We start from the raw sequence: 24,408 nt of genomic DNA, 5'->3' as shown, positions 1-24,408 counted from the left end.
ATTCCATTACCACTCGCAGAGTTGGCAACTTGTGGTTCTACCGATGGCGAGTGATCCCCTTCATTTCTTTTGCTCGAGCAATCTCTTCCAGATGAAAATGCAAGTTTCGCCTTTGCTTCTTCCAACTTCTGAAGATTGACTTTTGCAGAGCTCTTATCAATGCTCGAATAATTCATTTCTGCTTTGAGTGCTGCGATTTTCTTGTCGATTCCTCGAAGTTGACGATGTGGCCATTTGGCGATCGCGTACCTTCTACATAACTTCTTGAACGCAGTGGTGCACATGCCAAACTTCTTTGCCACTGTTCTCAGAGGCAAGTGAAAATTCTCTCGTAGCTCTCTCAGAGTAAGAACGTTGCCGACGAAAAGACCTTCAGAATCAGCAGGATTCTTTCTGTCATCGTCGTCGGGGGAAGACGCCTCGTCCGATCCGCTCTCAGCTTCAACCTCCCTACGGTTGTCGTGAGGTGGTGGGGTAGCGTTGATCTCAATGCCTGAGTTCTGGGATGGCGATTCCGAGTCATCACTCTCAACATCGTTGCCACCAGCCTGGAAAGCTCCTTGGGCCAATCGTGCCTTCTGCACTTCCAGTGAAGAGAGTCCGGCAAGGTACTGATTCTTTTCAGCCGCCGATGAGTATGTGAGCTCTGTTTTCAATGCAGCAATCTTCTTGTCTATGCCACGGAGCTGAGACAAATGTTAGCTGAGTTCGTCACACATGGCGAAACCATACCTGTCGATGAGGCCATTTAGGGATGTCAAGTCTTCGACAGAGCTTCTTGAATGCAGTTGTGCACATGCCAAATTTCTTGGCGACTGTGTGCAAAGGCAGATGAAAATTTTCCCTGAGCATCTGGCCAGTTACTGCGCCGCGTTTTGTTGCCACATCATGGGAATCTTCTGAGGTCTTGGAAGGGCTATTGCTTGCATAAGATTTTACATTGAGGTGTTGTTGTTGACCCCATACATCCTGCACAAAACTCTGCATAGCACAACTTTGGAAATTCGATCCCATGGGAAAGTGATTGACTTCGCTCTTGGCGCACTGCAATCGCATGTAATCGATGCTTGCCATTGAATTGATCACAGTCTCTCCATTACAGGCTCTTCTCCGTCCAAATCCCTGTAAGCCACCACAATCCTCTTTTGACCTGTCGAAACCATGAATCAGTATTTGAGCAATGATATTTAGAAACGATTGACATCTTGCGTCTTCAATCATCATTGAGAACTAACAACACTGCTGGCTCACAGAAACCAACCCCTTTCTTTGCTCTAGCTAAGTAAACCGGAGAAACAATTCAAATCGGGATGATCAACAGTTGACGAGCACACGAATAGTAACCGAGGGCAAGAAATAGGAAGCACGAGGGAGGAGAGCAACGAATAACCGGGTTCAGAGGCAGGGATCGGACGAAAGAAAAGCAAGCCAGAAAAGCGTTCACGACATGAAGCAAATGTAGCAAGGAGGAGCCAGATACTCAATCACATCAACCAGGGCGATTTGCTATGGTGAGAGGGACGAGATTTGATCTATGTTGAGGGCTCAATATGGGGGTGCGAGGTGATGAACACTGATTCGGAGGTTTTACGAGGAAGCGTGTAGATTGCGACAAGAACACACAAGCAATGATGCTGGCTGGAATGAGCAGACAGACAGGAGGAAAGAAGTGAGCAACATAGTCGTTCAAGTCGTCTGCCAAGGAGAGTGAAGGTAGAGCATAGAAGCTTCAAGGACGGCTGGTGGAGCGTCTCGAAAACAAGGGCGAAGCATTGGATCCGGGTGGAAGGGGGTCTTTCTTCTCTTTACAGGGGGGGTAGTTATGTGTACTGTGGGGTAGCACAACCCACCCAAACAATTCTCCCACCCCACTAATCAGCTATTTACAGTGATCAAACCGGGTACTTTATTGATGAAAAAGGGGGTACTATAATCGATATGACCCTCCATAATGATATAGGAGGGGTGGATTTTGTTGAAGCGAGGGTCTAGAATACCAGGGAATATTACGGCATGTGGGGACAGATTACCCACCTGAAAATACCCTCTCCAGGGGGGTAGTGGATCAGGTTTGAAAATAGTTTTACAACATATATCTATTATTACAACGCACTGATTCATAGTACTACGGTCGGCAACTGAAAAAGGGGGGTGGCCTCCAAATGGGTCCTGAGCATACCCCCTTATTCTAGTGAAGAATTATGGAAATGTCTGGGTGAACAGTAGCCTGCCAAGACACAGATAGGGTAGACTTCTTACTTGGATGGTAGGGGTAGTGGAGGGATGGGGGGTGCACCCGGGTTATTTAAAACAGAATTTACAGTAAAAATAAGACTTTTACAAATAAATGTTCTTTTATGTTTAATACTCTACTTGTTCAATCTTTTTTGGAGACTGTTGACTTGTCGAAAAACGCATAGTGAATAAAGTAGGTGGGGGTACTCAAGATAGCACATTCGAACGGGATTTGAAAGCTAAATTCAAGGGTTAAGATGGAAATGGGTGGGGTTATCTTGCAGATCATGGGTGAAAGAGACGATCGTGGCCTATGGTTGTGTCCATACGAGAGGATGGGACGCAGAGAGTCACCAGCGTGAGTTGAAGGAGGTGGGGTGATTTTGTTCAGCATGACGTGGGTGGGTGGGTCTTCAGGGTAGGGTGAAAAGAGTAGGATGAGGGGGTACAGGAACTAGAATCTTGGGTGAATGAAAGGACCTAGGGAGGTGCATGCATAAAGGAGATGGACATGGGGGCATTTTTGAAAGACAGCCACGGGGTTGGCAATGGCTGAGATTTGAGAATATTGCTCAATTTTGTTTAAATATTTTCAAATCTTCATGTATCATTATTAAACAATGTATCTTTTAGCGGGAAGGGAGAAGAGTACTTTGGGTGGAGGGGTAGGTGGGTTACAGGTTTCAATGGGGTCGTATCTCTAACCCGGCCTCAGCGAGATCCATGGAGATCAATATAACCCCCACCCACTATCACACAAGGATACCCTACCATCTGAATTCAGATGCTTTTTGACACCCCTAGTTTTGTCTCTGCATCAACTATAAAAGTACCCACCAGTTTAAAAGGTTCAGAAAACTACCCTACCCTTCTTGCGAAGTGTCCTCTAGCTCACCGTACACACTCGTTGTGACCTTTCCACCTTGCTTCCTGCCCTTCGCTTTACCCCCTTCCCTCCGGTCAGAAATAGGGGTACTGGAACGATGCTTGCAGACCTCACGAGTCATCAACCGTTGTGTTTTTCGGGGGCTGAGGCGGCCGGGTGTTTTTAATTTGTATGACAAATTTAAAAATCAGTACGTGTATTTGTTAAATCTTAGTACCGATGCGTTTCAATCTTCGTGAACGTAATTCTTGAAATTATACTATGAAAAATTTCAAATGTATTCAAAAGACTTATCAGGCACAGCACTCAGTGACTGTCCGGGCCGGCCGGCATCCTCGGACCCGAGACTGCCGAGCCCGGGCCCTCACTGCAAGTCAAGTTTGTTCTAGACTTGGATTAGTTTTCGAAGTCCTAAACCCGATTAGTTTTGATTAGATTAGTTCTCTCTGCCACCCTATGATGCGACGACCGGGGGAGAGCGGAGGAAGAGGAGGGGGCAGAAGCAACTGACATCTGAGAAGACACAGAAGAACAAGTTGTCATGGAGGGGATCATCTATCAGGTGAGTTCATGTCGGCGAGTAGTCCGATGCTTCATGGTCATAGCGATGGTAGTGCTAGCCACTGCTCAATCTCCCTCCCCATCCTCGTCGTCATCTTCATCGTCTTTGCCTTCTCGATCGCCCTCTCCTTCACCACTGTCTTCTCCGTCCAGAGCATTGCGGCGGAAATCAGCGGAGGGCCCACTGCTCGCAAGGGAACAGGAAGGCTGGGACCAGATGCAACTTCGCGTGATGGAGCTCGAGCAGGAGATGGTCAAGGTCAAGAGGGCGAACAAAGAGATTGCTGCGCAGACAGAGCGGAAAGTGCGTGAAGAGTTCAGCAAAGAGATAGAAAGCCTCAAGGCAGCCAACAATGAACTCAAACTTGACCTCGCCATCTCGCGCCATCACTGCACCAAACACTTGGGGACCATCCAGCGCATGTCGGGTATCAGCGAGAACTTCGAGGAGGAGATCAGGCAGGTGGAGGAGAAGCTTCAGAGCCACATAGACGAGCTCCTCCTCCAGGTGAAGGAGAAGGAGGCCGAGAACCTTCGACTGAGGAAGAGAATAGAGGAGCTTTCTTCTAAGGATAACAAGAACTAGGGTTAACGCTGGCTATATCCGAGCAACAGTGTTCCTTACGCTCTCACCTCCTATACTGTCACTGAAGATGCGGTTGGCTTGAGTCCTCCCTCCTGTCCTCCATGCCTCCTGCAACAGCACCTCCGTTCTCCGAGAGCCCTAGACCCAGTAGTCCCCTCCTCTCGTCTGAGGCAATCTGCTCAAAGACTCTTTCGGCTCGGGGGCGAGCAGGGCTGAATTGCATCACATCCCTCTGAACCTGCGAGCGAGCTCGTCACAAAGTCCCCTTCCTCGTCCTCGTCCTCCCCTCCTCCTTCCCCTCCTCCCTGCCTCCTTCCTTGCCTCCTCGTCTCACCTGCACGCAGCAGTAGGTGATGCCGTACTCGCGGAGAATGGCAGTGGTCGCGCTGACGATGCTTTCACCTTCCCACACCCCATCGGGATTGTGGCAGGCAAGAACGTGAACGCTTCCCACCAGCACCTGGGACGAAAGTCTGCCAGCAGGGAGTCTCAGATCCTCGGAGGAGGGAGTGACAGGCTGAGGGAGTGACAGGCATGAAGCTGAGGGCGGAGGACGAGGGAGGGCTTACCGCCAGATGTGCAGCGAGTTGCATGAAGTGACGTTAGGGAGGCCCAGGACCCGGCGGTTGATGTAGGGGAGGGCAGACTGAAACTCAGGAGGGAAAACTTGGAGGAGGATCCGGGCGGTGACCAAGAGGATGTGGACGGAAGCGACGATCGTCATGCAACCTGGAGGAGCAGAGACAAGGTGATTGAGGAGGAGGAGAACAGATGCTGCTGCTCGTACCGACGAGGAGCTGGAGCACGGGGTAGCATCCGACGAGCTTCATCTTGTTGTAGGGCGAGTAGACACACAGAAGGGCAGCAGCATGCTCAAGACAGTCCGTGAGGACGTGGAGATAGAGCGCCTGGAAATGAATCAGCTCTCTAGCATGAAGGACAAAGTTCGAAGGGCATGTGAAGGCGAGGGGAGGGGAGTAGAAACAAAACGAGGAGATCGAGAGGGGAAAGTATGGATGGCCGGGGAGGGGAGTCAATGGGAGGCACCTGCAGATTGCTGTTTTGGAAAGGGTTGTCAGAGAGGAGCAGATACTTGCGAAAGAAAGAGGCGATAGCCATCCAACTGTTACAAGCCATTACTGCCTTGGCCTCAGAGTCCCAAGTCCACTGTTCCTCCTCTGTTTCCCTCTCCCTACTCCCCTTCTCTCGCGCTTCCATCACTCCCTCTCAACTTCTCGTGCTCTCAACTCCAACTCTAGAGGGATCAGACTCTACTTACAGTCGAGTCACCGAGGCCTGTGTGCTGCTTTGCGATGAAAGTTCCATCAAAACCGACGCTCTCTTTGCCTTCGCCTCATCCTACACCACATCAGAACTCGCAACTGGGAGCAAAAGGACGGAGGAAACCTCCGGTCGCGCTCCTCTCAGTCCTCTAGGTCCCTTCCCTGTTATGATTCGAGCGCTTATGAAGTTGTCCTGCACAACGTCCACTGTCATTTGGAGGAAGACACAGGGTTAAAGAAGAAAGGCATGATGACGTGGTTGTATGGAGTGCGACATGGAAGCGAGGAAGAGAAGAAAAGGAGTTGGGAGGGAGGAGGAAGGAGGAAGGAGAGAGGACGGTACGTCGTTGAAGGCTACGAAGGGAGTGGAGGTAGAGGTGTGAGAGAGGTTGGACTAACCGAGTCGTTGACAAGCTTGTACAGGTTGAAAACACCAAAGAGGTTGATGAGGAGCTCGAGGACCTGAGCGACAGTGAGGGACTTCGAAAAGAGGAAGTGGGGAGGAAGGGAGGCAAGGGAGGTAGGAAAGCAGTGAAGAGAGGAGGGATAGGCGAGCAGGAGGGAGGAGGGGAGGTGGTAAAAGGGCAATACCAGAGGGATCGCTCTGCCATAGGAGAGGTGGAGTGCGACACTATGAGGAGCTCGACGGAGGATCTGACGAACAAAGCAGAAGGCGAGGCGGCAGCCCTGTAAGAGGAAGATAAGGCAGCGGTGTGATCCTAGAAGAGGCTGACCCGCATGAGGAGGAAGATGGAGTTGGAAAATGCTGCGACGACTTCATACCTCCCATTGCCTTCGAGATGGTCAGAGAGAGCAGGGGGAAGAGAAATTCTAAGACGACCATAGCAGTAGGCGGAGCTAGGGCGGCAGGTTGACATGAAAGACGCGAAGAGTCCTGTGGGCCAAGAGGTTAGGCGGGAATGAGGGGCGGCGGAAGGAGGAGGAAGCCAGGGACCGGGAGTGGAGGAGAAATCAAGGGATCGAGAAGAGGGGAAGAGGAAAGGGAGAACAAAACCCGTAGTTGATAGCGAGGGTGCAGAAGGAGGAAAAACACTGGTACAAGGGCAATTACCGATGGAGATGATGGTACAGCGAAAGAATAAGGAAATAGCGGGAGCGATGGCGAGGTACTCCGATGACGTTATCCCGTAGAGCAGGGCAAGGACGAGGAGTATTATTTCCAGGCTCAGCAGCACAGCAAGAAAGCTGGTGGCGCGGTCTGACAAGAGATGGCGGAAGTATTTTTTGATCACTGACCACGCCATGCCACTGCTAGCAAAGCCGGGGACACTATAGACCCCCAGGGGAACAGAGTCGTCACCGACGTCATCGCCGATGGAGAGGATGAGGAACAAGACGGTGAGAGCAACAACCCCAGACGAGAGCTCGACGGGCGACATGCGAACTGCCCAGGTGAAAAGAAAAGAGGCGACGGAAGACAGAAGTCCGATGCGCGCGCAGTCGCTGCCAGGCAGATGCTTGTCCGCAAAATTTCCTGCGTAGAAGGGGACGAGCAGGCCCATACAAGAGAACTGCAGAAGTTCTCTCCAGTGAATCCTGACAGTAAGGAAGAGGCTCTGATCAGCCTGCAGCGATCGGATGCCGAAAGTGAGGAACAACTTCGAGTAGAAGCTGACGAGGAGCAACAGGATGGCCGAGAGAGGACAAGCGAGTGCGAACAGACGCTTCGGACCTCCGAGGTCCTTCGATGCACTGTGCAGCTGCCCTTTCCTCAGAGCAGACAGAGCCGCTGCAAGCACGTGCATGCCGATACCCGTTGCAAACTCAGAGAGTGACCTCGCCGCGAACTGGAAGGGGAGTGTCGAATCATCGTCAAAGTCGATATCGATGCTGATGTTGTCCTCATCCTCCGTGGCAGGCTCCGACAACCTTGCATCTTCCAGCTCGCTGGGCTTTTCTTGCTCTTCTCCGAAGTTTATGGTCGAGTCGAGCCCGGAGACTTCCAGCTCGTGGGCAAGGACAGAGGAGAGAGAGAACTTGTGGCGCTTGTGCTCTTTCGCATGCGAGCTGAGGCTTCTCGTCCCATGATGCTCCTTGTCGTAACCATGAGGAGGACTGATGAAGCTCGTCCTGTTGCCCCTCACCGCATGCTTGAGCGGCACGTCGTCGTCAGCTGCGTAGCTCTGCCTCCTCTCCCACAGCAGCACGAGGCAGGAAGCGAAGAAGAGGGCAAGGGAGCGAGCGATGGACCACCACTTGGACCTTCCTCGGCTTGCTCGAGAGGACAGTTTCCTCCCCAACCTCAGCAGGATCACCTCCGTGTACTCCAGCATAACTGTTGTCGCGGGACCGCACAGGAAGAGCCCACGCGTCCACACGAGGAAGGAGGAGGCCAGTAGCGTACTTTGAACCACGATCTTGACCTGGAGGGCAGGAGGAAGGAGGAACAAGGTCACCACAGCGGCAGGCATCAAGCATCATCACTCACCACATGCTTCACCACGAGCTTCTTGCCCGTCCATGGCCGCTGCAGCAGCAGCAGCACCAGGGAAGCGAAGGCGAGGGTGGCAACAGCAAAGAGGATCGTGGTTGTCCCTCCATCCAGCGCACGGTAGGCAGCAAGAAGTGCCAGTGCCCGCAGCACCTTGGAGGCGACTAGCACTCCTCCTCCTATGGCGCTCCTCCTGCTGCTCTGCTGACTGGAAAGGAGGAGTATTCCACCGATGCCCTCGGAGGAAGCACGAGGGTTGGATGACCACCGGCTCCCTCCTGCTCGGCTGGTGAGCGCCTCGAAGAGCATGAGGAATACAGGGTCCTAGCAGAGGGTTGGACCAGGCACCAACGCTTCAACGTTCTACAGCATCGGAAGGTCCCAGCAAACACGCTCCTCTGGGTCGATGACTCGGAGTCTTTTGTCCATTTCTTCAGCAGGAAGCTTCAATGCATCAGCAGCTGTTCTGACCAGGGAAGGTCTGAAGGGAAAGCGATGCCCTGGTTGTGCCGTAAGTGCCCTGCAGCTTGTGGTGGAAACAATGACATGCACGAAACAGAATCGGGAGCGAGTTCGGGAATGAACAGAGCTGTGGTTCCAGAGAGTAACGGATATTGCATACCAAAGATGACATGAAAGTAATCAATGAAGGGGTTTACACGCACAGCAGAAGGAAGAGAAGAGGGAAGCAGCGAGCTCCACATGCTACGGCAGAGTGTGTAGGGAAGGAGACGAAGGTGACAACGAGCAGGAGAAAGTTTCCTCACCAGGGTCGACGAGTCCTGACAGCTACCAGGCACTTCCTTGTACTTGATCCACCTCTTCCCGACTGCCTTCACCTTCTCCTCGATGCCTGCACCTCTTCGCCGCCGCCTCGCCCTCCACCCACTAGCCACCACAAAGCCAGCATGGCATTATCCGACCGTTACAACAAAGATCCTCTCTGTAACTGTCAAAATTTAGCTCGAAGGCCCGGCGGTGCCTGGTTGAACTTTTTTATAAGGGCTGGCCCGCCGAGTGCCAACAAAGGTTGGCAAAAATTATAATTCTACAAACAGGGGTGGGGTGATGTAAGTACCCCTTCAAATAATTGCAACTTCAGGTAAATAGATATGGTAGGTTACTGGTAAACCTGGATGGGAGAGCGTGAGGGTCCGACTTGAGTGAAAGTTAGTACTGCGCTGCGCTGTCCATGGTGGCAGTAGGGTGACGGCGGAGAATGTTGGAGAGGTGAAGGGAAGAGTGAGAAAGGAGGAGACAGAGAGAGGAGGATAGGAGGAGACGGAGAGAGGAAGCTGGGATAAAGTTCTCTGTGAAAGGTTGGAGGAACTTCGTGAGTTTGGAGTTGAGTAGGAGGGATGGTAGGGTTTCGGAGGCGCTGGCCGTGAAGTGTTGGACCTAGCATGCAATCTACACCAAGTGAGGACCATCTGATCAGCCCCAAATCTTCGGAGGCTGCGACAGAAGCATCGAGGATAGACTGCAACATCGACCAGATCCGTCAGGAGCGGCCAGAGACCGTCAGCGGCATGGCGGCGGGGGTAAAAGGGAAGGAAGGAGGAATTCCTTCTCAGGCGGAGGAGTCTCTGAACTCCTTCACCACGCCAATGAAGCAAGTTACCTCTAGCACAGATGGAGCGAGCTCCTGTAGGCGATATCCCGGAACTGTCATCATGGAATCTTGCATTGAGAACAGTGTTCGGATCGTGAAAGGGGAAATCCACAATGTTCTTTCGCTCATGCGCCTGAACAGGCGCTACAACCATGGCGCTCGTTTTCACCGTGAGGTGCCTGCTGCTGCTGAGTCGCCGCTGGTGAGAGGCCTCAAGGCTCTGCATGAGGAGCTGGGGCCCTACACCAACCTGCAGGACATGGACACTATGGCGTGGCTACGGCCGTTCCTGGACGTTATCGAATCTGCAGAGACTTCTGGCCCGATCACAGGAGGAGCTCTGTCCTCTCTCAGCAAGTTCTTGAACTACGGCTTCATCCACAAGGGGTCGCCTCGGGCGGCTGAGAGCGTTTGTCGGATTTGCAGGATAGTGACGAGATGCCGGTTCGAGCGGACGGACCACAGCGGAGACGAAGTGGTGCTGGTCCGCATCTTGCAGGTCCTGCTGGACTGTCTGAGAAGTCCTGCAGGCACCTTGTTGTCCGATCAGAACGTGTGGGACATGGTGCAGAGCTGCTTTGACATCGGCAAGCAGCAGCGACTGAGTGAACTGCTGCAGAAGACAGCGGAACACATGCTGATGCAGGTGGTGCTGACTGTGTTTGCTCGGTTCAGCCAGCTGCAGGCATCGGGGGAGCTGTCGCAGGATGTGGTGGGATCAAGGCCGCTGAGAAGCTCTCTGGGAAGCGAGAACGATGCGAATGGGTCCGCTAATGACCAGGAGGCCGACGGGTCCCTGGGCGATGATGAGGAGAGCCTGGGGCTGGCTGCTGACGTTGCGCCACCGTATGGCATGCCGTGCATGTTCAAGATCCTGGAGTTCCTGTGCCAGCTCACGCATGCAGGAGATAGCTCAGACCCCGTGGGGAGCGAGCAGACGAGGATGCTGGGGCTGTCGCTGGTGAACGTAGTACTTGAGACGGGAGGGAGGCAACTGTCGGCCTGTCCGGCCCTGGTTGGAGTTATCCAGCATGATCTCTCGAGGAACTTGCTGCAAAACTCGAGGACCAACAACCTGCAGATCTTGTCGCTCACGCTGCGCGTCGTGTTCAACATGTTCAACTCGGTGAGGGAGCACATGAAGGTTCAGCTCGAGGTGTTCTTCAACAGCATCCACCTTGCCGAGTCCTCCTCCTACGAGACGCGGGAGATGGCGCTCGAGTCGCTGGTGGAGTTCTGCAAGGAGCCCCAGCTCATGGTCGACATCTACACCAACTACGACTGCGACGTGCAGTGCACAAACCTGTTCGAAGACATGTGTAAATACCTTTCCAAGAACACTTTCCCCCTTTCGGGCTCGCTGAACGCCTTGAATCAGCTCTCCCTCGAGGGCCTCTTGGCGATCGTCAGGTCGCTGGCCGAGGCTTGCGATGGAGGAAACATGCACGAGCAGGAGGAGGATGAGAAGACTGACGAAGGCAGCGACCAGGAGCTCGCTGTGCCCAGCACGGCTGAGAAGCTTCGCCATCAGAAGCAGCACAAGAAGCGCCTTGCCATGGCAGCCGAGCAGTTCAATCGCAACCCCAAGAAGAGCTTCGAGTTCCTGCAAAGCACAGGCTTCCTCCCTGACACCCTTGACGCTGAAAGCCTCTGCCACTTCCTCCTCAATACTCCGGGCCTTGACCGCACGGCGATAGGAAGCTACCTCGGAGAGCCTGACGAGCTCGCTCTGGACGTGCTGGAGCGCTACGTGTATAGCTTCGACTTCACCGACCTCGCCCTTGCAGATGCCCTGCGCCGCTTCTTGTCTTCCTTCCGCCTCCCCGGAGAGTCACAGAAGATCGCTCGTATCGTGGAGAGGTTTGCAGGCCATTACTTCAGTCAGTCTCCTGGGCCCCTTGCCAACGCTGACACAGCCTACATCCTCTCCTACGCCATCATCATGCTCAACACGGACCTGCACAACCACCAGGTGAAGAAGAAGATGACGAAAGAAGACTTCGTGAAGATGAACCGGGGAATCAACGACAACCAGGACCTCCCGTTCGCTTTCCTCTCTGACATCTACGACAGCATTGCCACCAGCGAGATCAAGATGTCGGAGGACCTCGCGGATGTGAATGCTGACTCGAACGCTGAGCCGAGATGGGACGACTTGCTCGCCACTATGGGGCAGAAATATCGCAACGCGTTCGTCGCTGCTCCTGCGATGGGATCGATCCATGGACGAGACATGTTCCTCGTCGCCTGGGACCGCATCATCTCCGCCTTCTCCGTTGTTTTCGAGACCACCGAGGACGACAAGGTGCTTCGCAAGACGATCGAGGGCTTCCACGACTTCGCCAAGATCTGCTCCTCCCATGGGCTGCACGATGAGTTCAACAAGCTCATCGCGACCCTCATCAAGTCGCTCTACAAGTTCGCAGAGTCCTCCGACGCCCTGAAGCCCCTCGAGGAGGAGGCCAACTGGATCTTCGTCCGCAACCACAAGGTACAGCTGGCGGCGCAGGCGATGTTCACGATCTCCTTCAGCCATGCCGACTGCTTGCGCGACGGATGGCGGGCGCTGCTCGACTACGTGGCGAGGTTGCACAGGATCAAGGCGCTTCCTGCCTCCCTCCTCGAGCGAGACGACTTCGTGGACCTCCAGGGCCGCCCCCTGCTCTCCTCCACCGATGTTGCCATCAACCTCCTCCACCGAGAGGCGGGAGGAGGAGGCAGGGCAGGCGTCCGGTCCATCTTCAGCTACCTGTGGGGCAGCGGCCCAGCTGCGGTAGAGCAGAAGAAGAACACCTTCACGACGTGCCTCAACATGCCCGGCTACGAGGAGCTGACGGCCTGGGTCGCCAGCCTGAAGCTCGAGGAGCTGCTCATGAACACCAAGTTCCTCTCCAACGACGCTCTCGCCAGCCTCAACTCTGCCCTTATCGTCTCCTCCTCCCGGCTCATCAGCCTGGATGGAGGCAGCGAAGCGCACGATCCCTCCGGATCCCTAGAGACTTCGATTCTCTTCCTCGAGCTCCTCACCAATACCGCGCTAGCCAACCAGCAGCGGATTTCTCTGATCTGGCAGCCCCTCCATGTTCACTTCCAGCAGCTGCTGCAGAGCATCCAGTACCCGAGCCTGTCCTCTGAACGGATCGTCGTCAACCAGCTCCGCCTCTGCCTCCGCCTCGCCCCCGTGGACGCGATCAACGCCGATCTCATGGAGGGGGTCAGGTGCATCCCCTCCCTCCCTGCCTCTGTCCTCAAGTCCCTGGCCGACCGCATCTCCGTCGGCCTCCTCACGCTCCTCCGAGCCAACGCGAACAACATCAAGCAGAGGGAGGACTGGAGGAGCATCCTCTCCCTCCTTCAAGAGTTCGCCAGCATGGCTCCCTCCGCCAGCCGCCCGGCGCTGGAGTCCATGTCCTTCCTTCTGCGGGAGGAGGGCAGGCAACACATCTCAGCCCTCAACTTCGACTTCTGCCAGCAAGCGCTCCTGGGCTTCATCGACTCGCTCCTCGACCCCAACGTCGCCCGCCAGCACGCGGCCCTGGCCCTCAACAAGCCGACCTGCTCCGGCGCGGAGGTGAGAAAGTGGCAACAGGCAGCGGGGATGAACATCATGGAGCTCATGTACTGCCTCTTCCTCCGCCTCAGGACCTGGAAAGCGGCAGGTGACGACAAGAGGACCGTCGTCCTCACCTACCAGCCCCTCGGCCCTCACCAGATGAGCTGCGGGGCTCAGGCCCCAGCAGGAGAAACTCCTGCTGCCCCTGCTGCTCCTGCACCGGAGGGTGCTCAAGGTCATGTAGAGCATGAGAAGGAGGCGACGAGAAGCATCGCAAGTCTGGCGGCTGAGCAGACGACGAGCTCGAGCGTGGCGATAGGCGTCGAGCAGACATGGGAGGATGGGCCGGACAGCAACTTCGGGCTGGGGTACTCTCCAGAGGACGAGCAGAGCTGGTGAGACATGGCGTACCTCCCTCCTCCGCTCCCCTTGCCCTCTTGTCTGCCTCCTCCCTTGCCCTCTTGTCTGCTGCCCTCTGGTGTGATGGTGATGAGACGTCCTATCCAAGCGAGCGACTTTGTGAAGCAAGTGTGACGTGTGTCTTGTCTCCATGACCGGATCTCTTCTCGTCCGCTTCCTCTCTGTTGATCCTCTCATGATCAGGTGCAACCTCTGGATGCTCTGCGTCAAATCTTTCTGTCGCCTAGCGCATGACGACAAGTTCTCCCTCCTCTCCCTCCCTGCCCTCGAGAGCCTCGAGCGGGCCCTCCTCTCTGCTGACGTCTACGTCCCCTACGCCACTGCATGGCGAGACTGCTACGATCAGGTTTGGGCCCTCGCCTTCTTCCCCTCCCTCTACTCCTCCTCCTCCTCCTTTCCCTTCCCCCGCCCTCACCACCCACTACCATCTTTCTCCTCTCCTCTTACGATCACTTGCTAGATCGTCTTCCCTATCGTCTCCTCCAAGTTCAAGACTGCCGCCAACGCGGGGCAGACGCAAGCCGAGATCATGTGCCTCAACACACTTCTCGTGCTCTGCAAGTCCTACCGCAACAATCTGTAAGCACCGCTGCTGCCTCCCTCCCTCCCTCCCTCCCTCCCTCCCTCGCAGCATCTCCTTAGCCTCCTTTGTTTCCTCTGCCTCCTGCTCCTCTCCAAATTTCCTTCACTCCCCTGTCTCTGCTCCAACTATTATCTCACCTCTTCCCTCCTCCCTCCTCCCTCCTCCCTCCTCCCTCCTCCCTCCTCCCTCCTCCCTCCTCCCTCCTCCCTCCTCTTCTCCGCACCTCCTCCCTCACTGCGTCTGCCAGGCATCTCATCATTCACCTCCCCGAGCTCCACATGCTCTGGCTGAGGCTCCTGGGCCTCATCGAGGCCTTCAAGCTTCGGATCAGAGCGACCAAGAGGGATCCCATCTCCAACGAGATCGTCCAGGTGCTGCCCCGCCCGTCCCCCTCTTGTCTGTCCCTCCCTCCTGCTCCACCCGCCGCTGCTCCTTCCTCCTGCTCCCTCCCCTTTCCCGTGCTGTTCTGCTCGTCTCCTCCTCGTTTGCCTTCCCCTCATGCTCCGCCAGGTACTCAAGGAGATGCTTCAAGCCATGCACTCGGACCCTCAGTACCAGAAAGTCCAGCAGTAAGCAACCTCCTTCCTCCCTCCTCCCCTCCTCCCCTCCCTCTCCCCTCCTCCCCTCCCTCTCCCCTCCTCTCCCTCCCTCTCCCCTACTCTCCCTCCCTCTTTCCCTCCTCTCTTTCTCCTTCCTCGCTCTCTCCTACGTCGCTGATTCACGTCCTATCAGATCGTCCGGCCAAGACATGTGGGCGCTGACTGCGACAGTAATCGACGCTTTCTGTCCGGATCTCAAGGGAGAAATCATGCCTGGTGAGTTCGGCTCCTCTCTCCTCCTCCCCCCCTCCTCCACCCTTCCTCCTCTCCTTCACGCCCCGCCCGGCCGCTCCCTCAGGTTCCTTTCTACTTTCTCTCCCTCCTTCCCTCCTAGTCACCCTCCCGCACCTTGTTGTCCCTTCTCAGCTGGACCTCCAGCCTCCCCCAGCCCTCCCTCACCCTGCCGGCCTGACTAGCGTGCGCAGTAAATGTGAAGCGACCCACCACTGCTCCTCCACCCCCGCAAGAGGCTCCGCATGAGAAACCCAACGAGGAAGAGAAGCAGAGCTAGAGGGGAGGAGGAGGGAGCCGGAAGAAGCGATTATCCGACTATTTACAAGTTACATATAGGGACAAGCTGACTGGAGAGGAGAGAGGAGAGAGGAGGAGCAGGGGGAGGGACATGGACGAAGCTACTCGAAATCGAAGTTTGACTCAAGCTTGCCTCCTTTGTTGTTGGAGACCTGCTAGAACGTGAGGGGGAGAGAGGGAGGAGCAGAACGAGGGCGAAAGGAGGTTGTTGGCAGGACAACAGCGGGCCATAAGCAGCGTCATTGGGAATGATAAAAGTTGGCTTGCATCAGGAGGAGGAAGAGGAGGAAGCAATAAAATGTTGAAGAGAATTACCGAGGGGGCAGGAAATTCTGCTTGTGTGAAAGCAAACCTTCGCCTGCCCAGCTGTCAACTCCCCTGCAACTTCTCCCTCCTCCTCATCCTCCTCCTCCTCCTCACCATGAGTCGTCCTTTCTGATCCTCAAGTCTGCTATCCCTGTTACGTCCGGCGCACACCTTTGCCCAAGTCAGCTCCTCCTCCTCGTCGTCGTTCCATCCTCACCTTGTCTGCATCCTCTTCCCTGCGTCTCTCCAGACCTTCTCCTTCTCCTCCAGGTACTGCAACTCGTCTCAGCGCTCGCACTCCCTCCCCGTCCCTCACCAGCTGCTGCATGCCGATGATGCTCCCCGGCCGCATGATCCTCACCCAGCTAATCGCCTCCCTGCAACCAAAAAACTGTAAGGCCAACTAGAGGAAGCAGGAGGAGGCAGAAAGGGAAGGTAGGGACAAGAGGAGCAAAAGTAGCAGAAAGAGGAGCACGAGGAAGAGGAGCAGGAGCAGGAGCAGGAGCAAGAGAAGCACGAGCAGATAAAGCAGGAGGCTTCTACAGCAGGAAGTCTCGCTTACCTTGCGGTGAAGGAGTGGAAGCTGATGAGGTAGGTCGCTGCATCTCCCCGTCATCCTCCCTCGCGCATCCTCGACCCTCCTCTCACCAACGAGCATGGCAGCGACGCCGAGACCAGTATCACAGTGAACGGCTACCATGCCATCCACCCGCTGGAGCAGCTGGAGGAAGTGGAAGATGACTTGGGTTGGAGGAACCGAGCAGTCCTCGCAGAAGAGGTCCACGTGCTCCATATCGGCATCCTGCTCACAGTAAGCCCTTTCTCTTCCTCTCCCTCTTCTCCCTTCCTCCCTCCCTCCACAAGCAGCACCTCAAAGAATTTAGGGTCGTAGTTGGGAGCGTTGAGACGAACAACAGTCTTGACTCGGATCTCTTCGAAGACTTCAAGGTAGAACCTCGGATGGAACTGCCAACATCCAACTTCAACATCCCTACTGGTCCATAATCCTTCCTGCCCTCCCTCTCCTCCCTCTACCCCTTTCTTGCTCCCTGCTCCTCCCTCCCTGCTCCCCCTTCCCCTCGCTCGGGCAACCATGACCACCTCACCATTCTGACGTAGTGGTTGTCGACCCACAAACTTCCTTCAGGTATGTCTTCCACAGGCCCCTGCGCTTCACATCAGCCGCCAACTTGCCGGTCCAATCATAGGCTACCTTGAACAGCAGGAGCTTGTTCGGCACGATGATTTGCATGTCGCCGTTGTTGGGGTCGTCGTAATGGTCGTATTCCTGTTCCCTCCAAGTCACAGCTCCTCATCTCGAGCAGGCATGCTAGACCTCCAAGTCCAAGACCTCGGGCTTCAGCCATCCCTCCCTCTGCCATCAACCTCTCTCAGCGCAAGGGCGACCCAGCGACTACTTACATTCGCCTTCTCCACTGCCCGCCAGGCGTCGAAGACGCTGATTTCAAACCCGACGTTGTGATATGACGCTAATGGCACGCTTGTCAGCACAGCAGCACAGCAGCGTCGAAATGCTACCATCAGGGTAAGACCGCAAGAAAGTAGGATGGGCTCGACAGAACGGCAGATCGGCTTGACTGGGGTCCATTTCCCGTTCTAGAATCTGATGGGACGTTAGACCTGTGACCTGCGCGCGAGGAAGGCAAGACACCAGGAAGCATCCTATGAGGAAAATGGTGTTTGTTCGGGGCTCAATTTCAGGTGGCGATTGAACCAAAACGTTCTGAGAGGGAGGGTAAGGAGCCTGGAAAAAGCCAAGATTGCATTTACATGTTTTTCGCGGATGAGCTCGGACAATGAAGAGCAGAATCGGAGGATACAACTAGCAGAGAACGGTCAGCGCAGCTGCACTGTCAGAACACTCCCACTACCTCAAATTCAGAGGCCCGAAATCGCTACAGAAAGGGAAGTAAGTCAGGAAAGGCTCTGTCTGCAGAGTCTGATCCCTGCTACAACGTCAGCGTAGGATAAAGTCAGATATCAAAGAGCAAGGACCTCGAGAAGTGACGAGGTGAACTATCAGAGCCCATGAATGAAATCTCGGACGTGACGTGGTACCTGGGCGCACGTCAGCACCAACAACTTGAGCTGTAGCAGGCGATAGGTCTGACTCACGTCTCGTCCTCTCGGAAGGGTTTGTCGGTACTCATCTGAGCGAAACGAATAAGTCAAGATCGACCAAGATGCTGATTCTCAGCCAATGTTATGCAGCTGCTGCTGTCTACGATACACTTTGCCTTTACAACAAATTCCGTACCATCGCAGTGGCCTATGATTGAAACCTTCTTGAAGACGCTCACACTCATGTTGGTGAGCTCCTTTAGGTCATTTGCAGCTTTAAGAGCACGGAGAACTCAATTTCAATCTCATGTAAGGACTATCTGCTTCCTCACTCTCTTCATCTTCGCGCGGTTGCAGAGAAGTGCGTTTCGTGCAAGCTGACCTAGACCTTGCTGAACAGCAGGATCTTCAATGACACATGATCTACTTCATCGCATCCTCAACGAACCAATCATATCAAGACTCTTCTGCTTATTCATTTCATCTGCGAAATGCTCGAGGCCTTTGTCATTTGGCGTGATCGTCTATCATTCGCGATGACTCACACTCCTCGTCGGTTTGCTTTCTTTTGCTCACCGTCATACCACCTTCTCATGTCTTCTTTGTCTCTGACTCTCTATCATGCTCGTCACACCCTTCACCATGGTCGCCTCCCCCATCCCCCAGTCGCCTCCTCCTCCCTTTCCTCGTCCTCTCAACGCATGCTACAGTCATCGCCGAGCGGCATGGAGGACTACGAGGGTATGAGGGGGGTGGTAGACAGAAATTAAAGGGGGTGGGTGAGCTTTTAAGTGAAATTTACTCTAAATGAAGGGGGCCAAAAAGGGGTCGGGGTAGTCAATGTAGAGGTACTTTGATTGCAAGAAGTACCGGTAGTCGTACAGAAATGTTCCGATCCCTGCCAGGGTGCATAGACGAGTTGCAGGTGGAGCGAGGGTCATGCGTAGTCATTCGGGGGGTGGGGTGGGGGGTGGGGGTCCAGCCAATTCATAAAGGAGTTGCGAAATCCGTGTTGGCTTGATTGTGAAACGTTGTGAAAATACAACGTTTCAAGCAGATAGGGGCAAGGGTCGTAGATGGAGAGGGTGGGGTGGGTGTATTCCTAGGTAGAGTAGGGTATATTGTCAGGGGAAAAATTGGGGTTCTGATGTCGTGGGGTGGGTTCATAGTCGGGGGTGGTCTTGCACAGTTCGATTCGGATGAGATCGCCGAATGGGTGGATATGAAGGGGGTGGTTTTAATAGATATGAGGGGGTACATCGACATGGGGTAAACAGTGGGCTGAGAGGGGGTAGTAGAGTTGGAAAGGGGGGGGAGGGGGGTGGAGAACTCAGTAGTACATTGAGAGGCAGCACTGAGTGCCCCGGAAGTCCTCGGCCCCCGTGGTTGGAGTAGTAGTGGCTTTCGCTGCCTCCTTAGCTTCCTAGTATTTTATTGAGGCGGGTTTGTAGGCTTTATCCTCGTCCTCGTTTGTTTGCTCCAGTTTGCCTTGCTTTTTCAGTCAATAAAAGTTTGACTGGATCAGTGCCTTGGGCAGAGGAAGGGGGGTGAAAGATGGGAAATGGGGGGGTGGGGCAGCGTTTCCCAGCGCATGTGACAAATTGAAAAGCGTCTGGTGGTCCTCCCAGCACAAGAGAACGCAGGTGAACGTCATCCTCCTCCTCCTCTCCTGCTCCCATCGCTCCTCTCATCGCTCCTCCCATCATTGCTTCCCACCCCTGTCCTGTCCTGTCCTTTCCTGTCCTAGATCTCACACTATCCTCCTTCGTCCTGTTCTTCACATTTTGGCCAGTACTCACTGAGGGGCCAGGGCGTGGCCGGTACCGCGCACTGTCCCAACCCTCACACATCTCGTTTTCCTGTCCTCTCCTTCACGTCTGATGCTTCCGCCCTTGCACGCGTCGTAGAGGAGTCCTGACGCTGTTCACTCGCAGTTGACTCTTACCCTGAGCATCTAGAGCCTGACACATCACAGCAGCATGGTGGAAGGAGAACTGGAGTCCCAGATCTTCAACAGAGATCTTAAGAACAACCTAGAGAACGTCGACCTCGCCGTTCTAAATCAGGAGATGGAGAGACTGATACCAGTGGACAATCCCGTGGTGGCTTGTCCGCTTCCAAGCGAGCGGCGCTGCAAAGCCGAGATCAAAGATGGGATGTTGACATGCAGGATGGCCAGGGACGACAGAGTTTACGAGTTCGAGAAGAAGCTCAAGCTTCGAGCCTTGACCACGCCAGAGTTTAACGAGGTGGCTGAGAAGGTGGCTTCTGACCTTGCGATCACTGAAACAAAGGTGGTGCGGGAGATCGGAGGAGACCTGCAGGTCTTTGAGGAGAAGTGGACCATGTACAACAAAGACCTCGGCTGCAAGGGATCGAACTCAGTCTTCTTGAGAAGGTTCCGACGCTTGATCGAGCTCAATGAAGGCTATGTGCATTTCAAACTCTGGCAGACCTTTCTGGAGTGGTTGTATTCGATGACCATCGTCTTCGTCGCCCCCTGCATACTGTGGCAGGTGCGGAAAGGAGATGATTCAGACTTGGACATGCTCGGCTACCTGTCGATCGTCACATCCGTACTGCAGCTTTTCCTGCCAGGCTTCGTCTCCGCCATTTTCAAGAAGGACATCCGGTGCGGCCTCCTGGTTGAGTTTCTGGTCAAGTTGCAGTTCGTCGTCATGCTCATGGACACTCTGGTCAACATCCGCAGCGGCGTCACCTGCATCAACGGGGCCTCACTTCTCATGTCGGGCCTGTTTGTGAGCTTGATCCAGCAAGCCAACGTCCGCTACGGGAATATGGTGATGGTCAGGCGGCTGACGGAGATCGTCGTCGTCCTCTGCACCATCTACGCCTGCATCCTCGCTCCGGTCTTGAGCGGGTTTGAGAAGCTTGCCCTCCTCATCTTCATCTTCCTTGGGCTCATGGACGTGCTGGCCGGGCAGCTGACGTATCCTAAGTGTCACGGGCAGGGAGACATGGCAAAAACGCGATGGTGCAAAGCCCAGTCAGAGTATCAGTGGGTTCTTTGGACAACATTCTTTCTCAAGATGGTCTGCTCTCAGACCGACAAGATCTCCATCTTGATCTACAAGCCTCTTCCCTCCAAGTATGGCGTCGAATACCAGATCCTCAAGGCCCAGCATGTTGTCGTGGGGGTCAGCAGCCCTTGGGTGAACTGCTCGGAGACTAGAGGGGTCAAGACCTCCGGCCAGCCGATCCTCTTCCCCGAGGTGATCCTAGCCAAGAGCGTGACGAGCAAGCAGCAGTGCGAGATGAAGCTAGACATGGTCCACCTCGAGCTCGCCAGCGACTGCATGTTCTGGCAGAGCAGCCCAGGGTGTGCTGGGGAGGTCGTTCCGTTCCCCCAGGTAATGAGGCAGACGATGAGGGTGGAGGAGGTACGGACCTGTCTCAAGATCAAGAGCGTCTGCGGCTACGTCAGCTCCTGCGGTATCATGGGCTGTGACGTGAGCCCGGGCGACCGGGTTGACTGTGGGAGCTGCTTCACGGAGCTGAGGGAGGGGGTGCTGGGCTTCAGCTGGACGATCCCTGTGCCGGTCAGCTCTGCTGCGGCTGCTTTGGTGTTTGTGATAACCGGCATGTTGCTGTACGTTACGATCTTGTTGCAGCTGAGGCTGGAGAGGCTTGCGAACGAATTCATGTATCCGGTGCGACAATCGTTCAAACAACACGCGTTAGACAAGCGTTTTCTCAATCAGCTCAAATTGACGGACACGTTCTCCTACCCTCCACTCCCCAACGACCAAGCCAGCTCCAGCCCTGCTGCTCGTAACTCCGCTATTATTCCGAGCGTGCAGGCAGACTTGTCCTACGATGGCGGCCCAGCACAAGCCCAGCAAGTGGTGTATATTCCTCTCCCCCCAGCACAAGCCCAGCAAGTGGTGTATGTTCCTCTCCCCCCAGCACAAGCCCAGCAACCGGTCTATGCTCTTCCTTCCCCACCAGCACAAGCCCAGCAACCGGTCTATGCTCCTCCTCCCCCGCAAGCTGCTTTGATGCCGCCGAGAGGAGCCCGAGGATCGTCGGGTTGGGACTCTTGACCTCGCCTGCTGTGGCAGTGACGACTAGGGCAGGTCACCTCGACCCCCCAGCCATGTACCCTGACGGGCAGCAGCTCGCGATAAGTGAGGAAGGAGCCTCTGCAGCCTCGCGACTGACCTCAAAGCCCAGCTGCTCCCCGCGAGGAGATGACGTTCGGTCAAGCGTCGGAGATCCTGCTCGTCATGTCGTCTGTGCTGGTGGGTCTCCCGCATCTTCTTCCTTCTGCTCCTCCTGCTCCTGCTGCTGCTCCTCTTCCTCCTGCTCTTGCTCTTGCTCCTGCTCCTGCTTGTCTTGCTTGACTTCTTGCTCAGGACGACCAGTCTTCCTACAGCTCGCTGAATGACACTGCCGACGCGATCGCCAAGGCTTGCTCCTCTGCCTTGGTCTCGAGCTCACTGGCCCTGCAGGAGTGCGAGCAGGCAAGGAAGTGGGTGCAAGAGGAGATCCGCAAGGACGGAGCTAAGAGTGATACGAGGAGGCGTCTCCTTCGCTCCCGCTCACTCTCCGCAGGCGAGACGTACATGAGGCAGCTCATCGTCTTGAACGACAAGCTCCAGCAGCAGCTCCAGGTGACCCACATCTTGTTTCTCGGCTCCTTTGCCAGCTGATGCCCATATCTCTCCTCCTGCAGCGCTACAAGGCAAGGAAGCAACAGCAGCGCATCCCAGGTTCTGATATGGTCTGAGGGGCCGCGCAGCATCCGAGACAGCGGAGGAGGAGGAGCAGAAGGAGCAGGAGCAGGAGGAGGAGAGAGGAAAAGAAGCGGAGCAGGGGGAGGAAACAAACCCAGAAGGAAGGGAGAGGGGAAGGAGGAAGAAAGAGGAGCAGGGGAGCAGGGGAGCAGGGGAGCAGGGAGGGGGAGGAGAGTCCTTGAGTCCTGTAAGTAGATCCGACTAGTTGGTATACAAGACCCTCATCGCGTGCAGCCCCTCGAGACTTGCGGAGATGCTCATACACCCGTGAACGCGCTCGCATCGTGTACATGCACATATAGGTACTCGAGCATATCTCCTGTATCTGTACATGGACTGTACATACAAGTACTCGAGCATATCTCCTGTATCTCTCAGGACCATTCTCATCCATGACCCTCTCTACGTGAGCACGTGGACGTTGTCTTTTCTGAATCTTTACTCTTCTTTACGAGTATGAGGCTGAATCTTATGTACATGTTGTGCTGGGGCTATGCTGGAGTTGCTGCGGATGACAAATGTCACATACACGGATGCATATATGCAAAATATCATCATCACAGTACCCATCCCCCTCACCATCCTCATCCTCCTCACCATCATCGGTACTATCGGCATCACCATCATCGTCGTCGACATCACCACCACCACCACCACCACTACCACCACTACCACCACTACCACCACCACCATCACCATCACCATCACCACCACCACCACCACCACCATCACCATCATCATCATCATCATCATCATCACCATCATCATCACCACCACCATCATCATCATCATCATCATTATCAGGCATGTCGGCGGCTCATTTGACGATGTTGCGGTTGGGGTCCCGAGCAAGAAGCGTCAGGGAGCCGCAGCATCGCTGGTTGGCGGCACGAGGATCTGCCACAGGCCATCGCACGCGCAGACACGCGGGTCATACGCGGACAGACGAGGCTTGTGGGGACGACACAAGTATCAACACATATCCATGTACAAACATACACCCGTACACCCGTACACCCGTACACATGTACAGATATACACACAAACAGATATACACATGTACACATGTACACACCTGGGCTTGGGTCCTTGTCTTCCCGACCCATGAGGTCCCAGCAGAGCTCCAGCACTCGTCCTCCTCAGCCTCGTCCCAACTATACAAGTGAAAGAATAATGACCCAGCAGCTCACGACTTGCTCCTCTTCTTCGCGCTCCCTCGTGCCGCCTTGCTCCCCGTCGGGTCCAGGCTCTTCCGCTTCTGCTTCACCACCTTCGCCTCCTCCTCCCCGCCCTTCTCCTCCTCTCTTGCCCGAGTGAGCTTTGCGCGCTTCCCTGTCGTCGCAGGCCTCGTCCTCTCTGACTTGGCTGCAGGAGTTCGAAGCTTGCTCTCCTCCTCCTCCTCCTCCTGTTCATCTTGCTTCTGCTTCTTCTTCTGCTGCTTCTTCCCCTTTGCCGAGCTGCTGCCCACCTGAGGGATGGGCTGATTCTCCGAGTTCGCTCGCTCGTCCTCATCAGACGGCTGTGGTACGCTGCCCCAGGCACCCCATCCCTCCATCGCCGTCGCCCCCTCTTGCTCCTCCTCCTCGTTGTCTTCTTCCTCTTCCCCTTGCTCGACCTCTTGCACCTGAACCTCCTCTTTCCTCTCCTCCACTGCTCGTCTCGCTCGAGTCCTCCGCCAAGGCTGCAGGGACTCCTCCTCCTCCTCCTCGTCGTCGAGTTTGTCCGACCCTCCCAGCACGCTGCGCATGGCATGGAGAGTGAAGTCAAGCATGTAGGTCCTCTGCTCGACGAGTGAGAATACAAACACCAGGGAAGGGGAGCAGAAGGAGGAGCGAGTGAAGGAGGAAGGGGAAAGTTGAGCAGAGAAAAGAAAGTTGAGCATGAGCAGGAGAAAAAGGAGAAGGAGAAGCAAGTGAAGGTGTATAGGAGGGCGGGGACAAGGAAGGAAGGAGGTAGGGAGCT

At 55.1% G+C, this 24,408-nt stretch overlaps 6 protein-coding genes across 6 annotated transcripts; 3 read left to right on the top strand and 3 right to left on the bottom strand.

Moving 5' to 3' along the window:
- Positions 1-143: 143 nt before the first annotated feature.
- Positions 144-317, bottom strand: GUITHDRAFT_51747 (hypothetical protein; the record flags this gene model as incomplete). Its single annotated transcript, XM_005839123.1, has 1 exon — positions 144-317. A coding segment is annotated over one exon (174 nt), but the record flags the coding sequence as incomplete, so codon positions are not given.
- A 3,582-nt stretch (positions 318-3,899) lies between these two features.
- Positions 3,900-4,268, top strand: GUITHDRAFT_102102 (hypothetical protein; the record flags this gene model as incomplete). Its single annotated transcript, XM_005839122.1, has 1 exon — positions 3,900-4,268. One exon carries the CDS (start codon positions 3,900-3,902, stop codon positions 4,266-4,268), a length of 369 nt encoding a protein of 122 aa, XP_005839179.1.
- Positions 4,269-4,326: 58 nt separating this feature from the next.
- GUITHDRAFT_133916 (hypothetical protein) lies at positions 4,327-8,312 on the bottom strand (the record flags this gene model as incomplete). The annotated part of the gene is made up of 12 exons (XM_005839121.1): positions 4,327-4,506; positions 4,603-4,741; positions 4,838-4,997; positions 5,056-5,176; positions 5,316-5,391; positions 5,548-5,627; positions 5,676-5,744; positions 5,951-6,013; positions 6,143-6,238; positions 6,286-6,344; positions 6,624-7,935; positions 8,001-8,312. 12 exons carry the CDS (start codon positions 8,310-8,312, stop codon positions 4,327-4,329), a joined length of 2,667 nt encoding a protein of 888 aa, XP_005839178.1.
- Positions 8,313-9,406: 1,094 nt separating this feature from the next.
- Positions 9,407-15,610, top strand: GUITHDRAFT_161334 (hypothetical protein; the record flags this gene model as incomplete). Its single annotated transcript, XM_005839120.1, has 7 exons — positions 9,407-13,563; positions 13,772-13,934; positions 14,049-14,167; positions 14,419-14,542; positions 14,682-14,740; positions 14,904-14,986; positions 15,196-15,610. The coding sequence occupies 7 exons, from the start codon at positions 9,407-9,409 to the stop codon at positions 15,279-15,281; spliced, it is 4,791 nt and encodes a 1,596-aa protein (XP_005839177.1). The 3' UTR covers positions 15,282-15,610.
- A 107-nt stretch (positions 15,611-15,717) lies between these two features.
- Positions 15,718-17,934, bottom strand: GUITHDRAFT_133914 (hypothetical protein; the record flags this gene model as incomplete). The annotated part of the gene is made up of 14 exons (XM_005839119.1): positions 15,718-15,778; positions 15,825-15,880; positions 15,924-15,984; positions 16,170-16,206; positions 16,256-16,409; positions 16,478-16,573; positions 16,714-16,773; positions 16,944-16,982; positions 17,030-17,097; positions 17,256-17,290; positions 17,500-17,574; positions 17,624-17,686; positions 17,744-17,778; positions 17,911-17,934. 14 exons carry the CDS (start codon positions 17,932-17,934, stop codon positions 15,718-15,720), a joined length of 864 nt encoding a protein of 287 aa, XP_005839176.1.
- A 1,734-nt stretch (positions 17,935-19,668) lies between these two features.
- GUITHDRAFT_133913 (hypothetical protein) lies at positions 19,669-22,439 on the top strand (the record flags this gene model as incomplete). Its single annotated transcript, XM_005839118.1, has 5 exons — positions 19,669-21,739; positions 21,787-21,837; positions 21,884-21,951; positions 22,066-22,323; positions 22,386-22,439. The coding sequence occupies 5 exons, from the start codon at positions 19,669-19,671 to the stop codon at positions 22,437-22,439; spliced, it is 2,502 nt and encodes an 833-aa protein (XP_005839175.1).
- Between the last annotated feature and the right edge of the window lie 1,969 nt (positions 22,440-24,408).

This window comes from Guillardia theta (genome assembly GCF_000315625.1).
Source record: "Guillardia theta CCMP2712 unplaced genomic scaffold GUITHscaffold_9, whole genome shotgun sequence".
NCBI lineage: Eukaryota > Cryptophyceae > Pyrenomonadales > Geminigeraceae > Guillardia > Guillardia theta.
The sequence above is the reverse complement of the archived record's forward strand: the minus strand, read 5'-3'. Positions and strand labels throughout refer to the sequence as shown.